This window comes from Babylonia areolata, unplaced genomic scaffold, assembly GCF_041734735.1.
Source record: "Babylonia areolata isolate BAREFJ2019XMU unplaced genomic scaffold, ASM4173473v1 tig00009149_1, whole genome shotgun sequence".
NCBI classification, from domain to species: Eukaryota; Metazoa; Mollusca; class Gastropoda; order Neogastropoda; family Buccinidae; genus Babylonia; species Babylonia areolata.
This window is the reverse complement of record NW_027468395.1, coordinates 27,501-37,500: the sequence shown is the minus strand read 5'-3', so window position 1 is coordinate 37,500 and position 10,000 is coordinate 27,501. Positions and strand designations below refer to the sequence as shown.

The 10,000-nt window shown below is 43.8% G+C and overlaps 1 protein-coding gene across 1 annotated transcript in view; it reads left to right on the top strand.

The window, feature by feature from the left end:
- Positions 1-3,984, top strand: part of LOC143278466 (Na(+)/citrate cotransporter-like) — a 33,106-nt gene extending 29,122 nt beyond the window's left edge. Inside the window, exon 13 of the mRNA XM_076583276.1 lies at positions 3,816-3,984. Coding sequence (XP_076439391.1) covers positions 3,816-3,956 — 141 coding nt within the window. The 3' untranslated portion in view covers positions 3,957-3,984. The remainder of the gene's footprint in view (positions 1-3,815) is intronic.
- Positions 3,985-10,000: the final 6,016 nt, after the last annotated feature.

Genomic DNA, 10,000 nt, shown 5'->3' with positions numbered 1-10,000 from the left:
TTTGGGACTGCTTGACAAGGCTGCAGGTATACTCTACGCTTCCTTTCATAATGACTGATGTCACGGCGTTAACCAGGCCCGACAGATACAAACACTTGCAGTGTTGGTCAAGAAAGCTAAAGCAACACACCCAAATCGCATCCGTGTGTCTGTCTCCTCAACATCCCCTCCCCTTCCACCCCCACTCGCCGCCCCCACCAACCCACTCCACCCCCGTTCAGTTTAACGTTGTTTCCGTTGATAATAATAATGACGTTGATACTAATAATGATATTTATAATAATGATGATAATGATAATGATAAAAACAAAAACGACAATGATAATGATGATAAAAACAGCCATGTGACCGTGCGATTACGGTAGGGGGCTTGTGTTGTGATGGACTGATTTCAATGGAATTTGGACTGAAGGTATGGAGGATGAAAAGGATTAAAGGATCTACACACGGCTAGGTCAGGGACATTTTAGAGACCAGTCACAAAAGGTTATTGTATTGTTTTATTTACAAAAACAAGGAGAAGAAGAAGCAGAAGGGTCGAGTGTCTGCAAAAGACACAAAGAAAAACCTGTCACGAAACACTGTCAGAAATGCAAGTGTAAGCACATTTTTGACTCACTTGTGTAAACAAAGTGAGTCTATGTTTTAACCCGGTGTTCGGTTGTCTGTGTGTGTGTGTGTGTGTGTGTGTGTGTGTGTGTGTGTGTGTCCATGGTAAACTTTAACATTGACATTTTCTCTGCAAATACTTTGTCAGTCGACACCAAATTAGGCATAAAAATAGGAAAAATTCAGTTCTTTCCAGTCATCTTGTTTAAAACAATATTGCACCTCTGGGATGGGCACAAAAAAAATAATAAATGAAGCCTAATTATATGCAAACTGCATTTACTGTTGTATTCATATTTTTTGGTATTCTCTAAACTTGGCACTTTGATCTGATATTCTGACCCAACAACATGAGCAGTCATTATTATCATTTTTTGTTCAAACAGGAACTTCTTTTGCTAAGCATGGAAGTTTTATTTATTTTGCAAACGTTTTGGTGCAGATAGTAAAAAAGGGAAATTACTCTAATTAATGCTAGGGGACTTAATTTGCTTTAAACTGATCTTTCTCATCTTAAACATTACATTTTGAAACAAGAGAGGCAAGGCCTTCAAGACTCACTTGTGATGCACTTTTTAAGAAACATCCAAGCTTTTTATGTATTGAGTATAATTTCAAAATATAATGTTTAAGATGAGAAAGATCAGTTTAAATCAAACTAAGCAGAGTAATTTCCCTTGTTTTACTGTCTGCACCAAAACGTTTGCAATAAACAAAACTTCCATGCTTAGCAAAAGAAGTTCCTGTTTGAACAAAAAATGATAATAATGACAGATCTTTTGTTGGGTCGAATATCAGATCAAAGTGCCAAGTTTAGAGAATATAAAAAATATAAATATAACAGTAAATGCATTATACTCAATACATAAAAAGCTTGGATTTTTTTTTTAAAGTGTATCACAAGTGGGTCTTGAAGGCCTTGCCTTTCTTGTTGTACTTGTATTTCTCTTTTTATCACAACAGATTAATCCGTGTGAAATTCGGGCTGCTCTCCCCAGCGAGAGCGCGTCGCTATGCTACAGCGCCACCCTTTTTTTTGTATTTTTTTCTGCGTGCAGTTTTATTTGTTTGGTGTATACATGTTACAGTGGAAAAAATTTCCACTGGGTTTGGAATTCGAAACAACATGACGTGACATATGTCGTATGTATGAATATTAAATACTGACAGCAAATGACATTCCTGACACCTTTAAATAATGTAAGCAAAAACGGCTAATGCTGATTTGCTGAAAGTAGATAGCGTATACAGTAATAACTGTTTCTGAAACAATACATGGTTATAAGTGGCTTTTATATTGGCCATTCGAAAAAAAAAAAAAAAAAAAAGATCATTGCTCAGTACAATGATTGGAGGATCCAGTATATGGTTTGACCACTTAGTGGGAAGACCAGCAACATTTATCATCCAGTGATCCAAGGATTATCCTCGTACAGATATCAAGCATGTTTGAAACAAGTGCAGACAGAAAAGAAAAGATTACGTGTGGACATTTTACGTCACTGACTATGACGTTCGAAAGAATGGATTGTTTCAAAGGCACACGAACACAGCGTGTGAATACGACAATAAGTTACATCAGTATAGTATTTGTATTTGTATTTCTTTTTATCACAGCAGATTTCTGTGTGAAATTTGGGCTGCTCTCCCCAGGGAGAGCGTGTCGCTACACTACAGCGCCACCCTTTTTCTTTCTTCTTTTTTTTTTCTGCCTGCAGTTTTATTTGTTTTTCCTATCGCAGTGGATTTTTCCAGGAACAACCCTTTTGTTGCCGTGGGTTCTTTTACGTGCGTTAAGTGCATGCTGCACACGGGACCTCGGTTTATCGTCTCATCCGAATGACTAGCGTCCAGACCACCACTCAAGGTCTAGTGGAGGGGGAGAAAATATCGGCGGCTGAGCCGTGATTCGAACCAGCGCGCTCAGATTCTCTCGCTTCCTAGGCGGACGCGTTACCTCTCGGCCATCACTCCACATTAGGCCAGAGGGACAACGCGATTCTCCTAACAAAGTTTACCAACCTCAAATACACTTAGCAAACTTTGGTGAAATAAGCAATGTGCCGGAACGTACAATGTACAAACTACCAGCACAGAAACCCAGAGTACTGACAGCAACACATTTGACACCAACAGGGTGTGTGTCAGAAAGATCAAGTATTCACAGAAGATACATGACGCGTTGAATGATTTGCATAAAGCTGGTGTTTATACATCTGACTGGTTAAACTGTGTTGATATATTCTTGTTGACACAGGTTATGGCTGTGTTTGGAAAACACAACAGCATTCAGAACGTTCATGGCGTGAAGCTTTAGAATCGAGTAACAAATGGTGTGTGTGTGTGTACATGCGTGCGTGCGCGTGTGTGTGTGCGTGCGTGCATGCATCTGTGTGTGTGCGTCTGTGTGTGTGTGCGTGTGTGTGTCTGAGTGAGTGTGTTAGTGTGTGTGAGTGTGGTTTCTTCTTTTATCAGCATGAAGACCTAACGGGGCATTCAGACCTGAATTGGTTGGCTTGGTTTTTAGCAACATGAATTTAAACCGGCGGGGTGTGTGTGTGTGTGTGTGTGTGTGTGTGTGTGTGTGTGTGAGGGATAGAGCGTGTATACATATGTATGTGTACATAACTACATGCATGTATATGAATGTGTATTGTGTGTGCGTGTGTTTATGTAAGTTTGTGCCTGCCTATGTGTGCGTATGTGTGTGTGTGTGTGTGTGTGTGTGTGTGTGTGTGTGTGAGTTTGTGTAGTCACATTTTGGTGTGTGTATGTAACATAGATGTAATGTTTTATGTTAACAAAAGCATTTTTGTAAAGCACCTAGAGCAGATTTCTGGATAGTGTGCTATATAAGTATCCATTATTATTATTATTATTATAGAGTGTGCGTGTGTGTGTGAGAGAGAGAGTCTGTGTGTGCGCGTGCGTGTGCGTGCTCGCGTGTGTGTGTGTGTGTGTGTGTGTCTGAGTGAGTGTGTTAGTGTGTGTGAGTGTGGTTTCTTCTTTTATCAGCATGAAGACCTAACGGGGCATTCAGACCTGAATTGGTCCCTTTAAAGTTTGGCTTGGTTTTTAGCAACATGAATTTAAACCGGTGGGGTGCGTGTGTGTGTGTGTGTGTGTGTGTGTGTGCGTGTGTGTGTGTGTGTGTGTGTGCGCGCGCGTGTGTGTTTTGTTGTTGTGTGTTTTTTCCTCCCCTCCAGGCCTCCGTGGGTTTCTTCATGAACATCATAGCGGTGCTGGTCCTGACGCTGGCTGTCAACACGTGGGGAGAGGCCATCTTCAACTTCTCTCAAGTGCCCGCCATCTTCGACAAGAGCCTCAACCTCACCAGTACTGCCTGAAAGTGGGGAAACAACTCGTGTCTGAAAGGAGAAGCGGGGAGGGGGGGGAGGGGGGTGTTGGGAGGGGGTGACAACGCGTGCCTGAAAGCTGGAGAGGGGTGCGGGGGGAGGGGTGGGGGGTCAGTCCTGCCTGAAAACTGTGAGGATGGGCGGGGGGGTGCGGGGGGGGGGGAACAGTTGTGTCTGAAAACTAGGAGGGGGGGCGAGAGGGGGGGGAGGGGCAGTCGTGCCTGAAAGCTGGGGGAAGAGGGAGGGGGGAGGCAGGGGGGGGGGAGGGGGGTACGATGGCTGTAAAAGGCTATGGGACCTTCAGGTGTGCATTAACCGTTGACAGGTGTGCATTAGCCGTTGTCAGGTGTGCATCAACCGTTGACAGGTGTGCATCAACCGTTGGCAGGTGTGGATGAACATTTCAGTTGTTGATATCTGTCAGTGCGCCAGTTTCTTCCCTTGTGCTGTTCTGTGCAGCACTGCTCAGCTCCTGGAGCCGGTTGCACTGCTTGGTTCTAACTTTTTGACACTTACACCTGACTAAATGCCTACGTTGACCGAACTACGCCATTGGTCAGTTCCATACTACACGCGGGTTACGACCATACTAGGCTTTTCTGTCCGAGCAATGCAGCTGGCTCCTGGAAACGTGTGTTGCTTGAAAGCATAAGTAGTAGAAGTGGTAGTGGTAGTAGTAAAGCCGTAGTAATAGTAGTAGTAATGTAGGAATATTTTCTTATTATTCTGTGTGTGTGTGTGTGTGTGTGTGTGTGTGTGTGTGTGTGTGTGTGTGTGTTCATGCATTCCTGTTATTCTATGAACTGTTAGGCTTGTGTCCAGTCTTCATACCTTGTTGACAAACTGCACAAATATGTCATTTATTTGTTTCCCGCTTGTCTGTTTTCTTTTCCAACTATCTCTTCGATTAAAAAAAAAAAAGGCAAGCGTTTGAAATTACTTAACTGTACATATGAGTTTTTAAACATATCAAATCATAAGCAGTGTTATTAATCAGAAGACAAGCTTTGCTAAAATGTATTTGCTAGCTTTCAACTGACGTTTACATTTCTGTGCTCAGAAAATAAAAGTGTTTTTTTTTCCTGTTCGGTTGTAATTGTTCTGCATTTCCTTGAATGTATTACGTAACGTTTGTTATACCTGATCTACAGTCATTTTCGACTTAATCTTGTGTTTAATTCTGTTTCATTTTTTTCCGGAGTGGGGGTGGGGTTGTGGTGGGAGACAGACATTGAATGCCTCTTTTGACTTCACAATGCATTCCTACATCCAAATTAAGATATATATACATAAAATTGTGTTCTTATTTGCTAAGAATGTGGGAATGTGTGTATTTCTTCCATCTTTTACCGGAGCCCATGCAGACTCAAGCTGCACACACTTTCAAAATCAGTTGAAGCCTCATGCATAGACAGTATGTTTGTTTAATTTCCACCTCGTCAAATGTGCGCATTGTGTGTGTTCAGAGCCCATTATTTTTCAAAGAAAACGTTAATCAGTTTCATGAAATCTACGGGAACTGATGTGACGAATGAACGAACAAGGTTCAGACGCAGAGAAATATATACATGCATAAGACCACGTCCTTAAAGCCTTATGTCGGGTCACATGTGTGTAAAAATTGTAATTCTTGAAAGTGTGTTCCCTCTGTCTGTCAGTCAGTCAGTCAGTCTGTCGGTCGGTCAGTCAGTCAGTCAGTCAGTCAGTCAGTCAGTCAGTCAGTCAGTCAGTCAGTCAGTCTGTCGGTCGGTCAGTCAGTCAGTCTCCTGCCGGTCACTTTCTCTTTCTCGCACCTACCACTCCACCACTCACTCTGTCCGTCTGTCTGTCTGTCTGTCTGTCTCTCACTCTCTTTTGTTTTTGTTTAAATAGTTGGACAAACCTGTGCAATCGGCAGCACATGTTGAAATGTGTTCTCATCCAGGACAATGGTTTGTGCATTGAGTCAGATGTGTTCGTCTTGTAACTACTGCTCACATGAACACCTGTCCTTAGAACAATGGTTTGTGCATTGAGTCAGATGTGTTCATCTTGTAACTACTGCTCACATGAACACCTGTCCTTAGAACAATGGTTTGTGCATTGAGGCAGATGTGTCTCGTCTTGTAACTACTGCTCACATGAACACCTGTCCTTAGAACAATGGTTTGTGCATTGAGTCAGATGTGTTCATCTTGTAACTACTGCTCACATGAACACCTGTCCTTAGAACAATGGTTTGTGCATTGAGTCAGATGTGTTCATCTTGTAACTACTGCTCACATGAACACCTGTACGTAGAACAATGGTTTGTGCATTGAGTCAGATGTGTTCGTCTTGTAACTACTGCTCACATGAACACAATGTCCTTAGAACAATGGTTTGTGCATTGAGTCAGATGTGCTCGTCTTGTAACTACTGCTCACATGAACACAATGTCCTCAGGACAATGGTTTGTGCTTTGTTTCTGATAGTGTTGTTGTTTTATCTCGGATGAACATGTTCATTCCTACTCAGAACAAAGGTCCATGCTTTGTATCAAACGATTTGTTTTGGTCACGACAGCTCACGTGTTATAAGTGTTCTCGTGATGGCGTTTTGATTGAAGCAGCCACTTTTTTATGCTAGCAGGCATGGGGAGGGGCATAGAAAGTTGGCAGCAACTTGAGTGATTTTGCTGTGATCCTTTATACTGTTGGGTCCACTGAACAGCAGACTTATTTTGCGTGACGGCTACAAAGTCATGCAGATTTTTTTTTAAATCAGTCCATAGGGACTTTTAATGGACGAATGTTCTTTAAGGACTTTTATGGATTTTCACTCTTTAGGGATTTTTAGTCCCTTTATCTGTCTTTTTTGACTTTCTGCTTCAGTGAGTGAACAACTTTTACTTTTTGTTCAGTTTTCTATAGTTCTGTACTGTTGAAGTAGCTGCATACTTTGATCACATTTTTTTATGAATAAAGAAACTTTTTTAATAAACCCGCATTGTTTTCAGTTCTTTCCGTGTGGTTTGCCAAATTCTGTTGTTGTTGTTGTTGTTGTTGTTTTCTATGTTGGCAACGTATTGTTGTTGTTGTTTTAAAACAAAACAGTAATGTTGTCACTTGCATTAACGATTTAGTGTCCTGTTTATCTTTGATGCTGACTTTCTGTCATGAAAACAAGGGGGATAGAGGCCACAGGGAGGAGATGCTTCCCAAATCTCCTCGGCATCTCCTGCAGAGATCAAATCACAAGTAAAGGATTGAGATACAGAGTCAGGCAAACCGTTGGATCCTGTGAAGATCTGACCACAGTGAAGAAGTGAGAAAACATTGCATCCTGTGAAGATCTGACCACAGTGAAGAAGTGAGAAACCATTGCATCATGTGAAGATCTGACCACAGTGAAGTGAGAAACCATTGCATCCTGTGAAGATCTGACCACAGTGAAGTAGTGAGAAACCATTGCATCCTGTGAAGATCTGACCACAGTGAAGAAGTGAGAAACCATTGCATCCTGTGAAGATCTGACCACAGTGAAGAAGTGAGAAACCATTGCATCCTGTGAAGATCTGACCACAGTGAAGTAGTGAGAAACCATTGCATCCTGTGAAGATCTGACCACAGTGAAGTAGTGAGAAACCATTGCATCCTGTGAAGACCACAGTGAAGTAGTGAGAAACCATTGTATCATGTGAAGATCTGACCACAGTGAAGTAGTGAGAAACCATTGCATCCTGTGAAGACCACAGTGAAGTAGTGAGAAACCATTGCATCCTGTGAAGATCTGACCACAGTGAAGTAGTGAGAAACCATTGCATCCTGTGAAGACCACAGTGAAGAAGTGAGAAACCATTGCATCCTGTGAAGATCTGACCACAGTGAAGTAGTGAGAAACCATTGCATCCTGTGAAGACCACAGTGAAGTAGTGAGAAACCATTGCATCCTGTGAAGACCACAGTGAAGTAGTGAGAAACCATTGCATCCTGTGAAGATCTGACCACAGTGAAGTAGTGAGAAACCATTGCATCCTGTGAAGATCTGACCACAGTGAAGTAGTGAGAAACCATTGCATCCTGTGAAGATCTGACCACAGTGAAGAAGTGAGAAACCATTGCATCCTGTGAAGAGAACAGTGAAGTAGTGAGAAACCATTGCATCCTGTGAAGACCACAGTGAAGAAGTGAGAAACCATTGTATCATGTCAAGACCACAGTGAAGAAGTGAGAAACCATTGCATCCTGTGAAGACCACAGTGAAGAAGTGAGAAACCATTGCATCCTGTGAAGATAAGGCCACAGTGAAGAAGTGAGAAACCATTGCATCCTGTGAAGGCCACAGTGAAGAAGTGAGAAACCATTGCATCCTGTGAAGATCTGACCACAGTGAAGAAGTGAGAAACCATTGCATCCTGTGAAGATCTGACCACAGTGAAGAAGTGAGAAACCATTGCATCCTGTGAAGACCACAGTGAAGAAGTGAGAAACCATTGCATCCTGTGAAGATCTGACCACAGTGAAGAAGTGAGAAACCATTGCATCCTGTGAAGACCACAGTGAAGAAGTGAGAAACCATTGCATCCTGTGAAGACCACAGTGAAGAAGTGAGAAACCATTGCATCCTGTGAAGACCACAGCGAAGAAACGCAAACTGAAGTTGCACGGTCACGTCTCACGGTCAGCAGGAAGCGCAAAGACAGTCCGGCAAGACATGGAGCAAGGAAGGAGAAGGAGAGGCAGGCAGACAGAGAGACGGGAGGGCAGCATCCCAGGATGGACAGGCCTGAGACTGAGCGACGCCCTGAGAGAGACGAGGAACAGGGAGAGGTGGGGAGATGTTGTTGATGGGTATTGCACTGGTGCCCCTACAGTCTTGCCAATACGGGACAGAAGAAGAAAAGAAACAATGGAGAATATTTTTGATGGGGGCGTCCCATAACCCTTTACGCCCACCAGGGGAGTGAACTCATGTCCACTGTGCCTAGGGCTCGGCGTAGGAAGGGAGTGAATTCATGGCCACTATGTCTAGGGCTCAGCATAGGAAGGCAGTGAACTCATGTCCACTGTGTCTAGGGCTCGGTGTAGAAAGGCAGTGAATTCATATCCACTCTGTTTAGGGTTAGGCATAGGAAGGCAGTGAATTCATGGCCACTGTGTCTAGGGCTCGGCATAGGAAGGCAGTGAATTCATCTCCACTGTGTCTAGGGCTAGGCATAGGAAGGCAGTGAATTCATGACCACTATGTCTAGGGCTAGGCATAGGAAGGCAGTGAATTCATGGCCACTGTGTCTAGGGCTAGGCATAGGAAGGCAGTGAATTCATATCCACTCTGTCTAGGGCTCGGCGTAGGAAGGCAGTGAATTCATGGCCACTGTGTCTAGGGCTCGCCATAGGAAGGCAGTGAATTCATGTCCACTGTATCTAGGGCTCGGCATAGGAAGGCAGTGAATTCATGTCCACTGTGTCTAGGGCTCGGCACAGGAAGGCAGTGAATTCATGTCCACTGTGTCTAGGGCTCGGCACAGGAAGGCAGTGAATTCATGTCCACTGTGTCTAGGGCTCGGCATAGGAAGGCGGGGCCCAATCCTCTCCTGTCGCCATTTGAAATGAATCCCCAAATGAAGTGCAGTACCCATTCACACCTTCGGTAGAGTGAGGAAATAATCGGAGTAAAGTCCTCTTCCCAAGGACACAACATCGTGCCGACACGGAGCTTCGAACCGTGGTCACCGGTGAACACTGGATGAGACGTCTAGCACCTAACCCATTCTGCCACTGCTCCTCCTGCAAAGGGAGGTAACCTGTCACACGTTCCTCACACCCCAGCCTGCGGGGAATAGCAGCAACAGGGGCGTCAGTGTTTGACTGAATCACACAAGGCCACAACAGTATCTGGCCAGTGTCTGACTGAACCACAAGGCCACAACAGTACCTGGCCATCAGTGTCTGACTGAACCACACAAGACACAATAGTCAGTATCTGGCCATCAGTGTCTGACTGAACCACAAGGCCACAACAGTATCTGGCCAGTGTCTGACTGAACCACAAGGCCACAACAGTACCTGGCCATC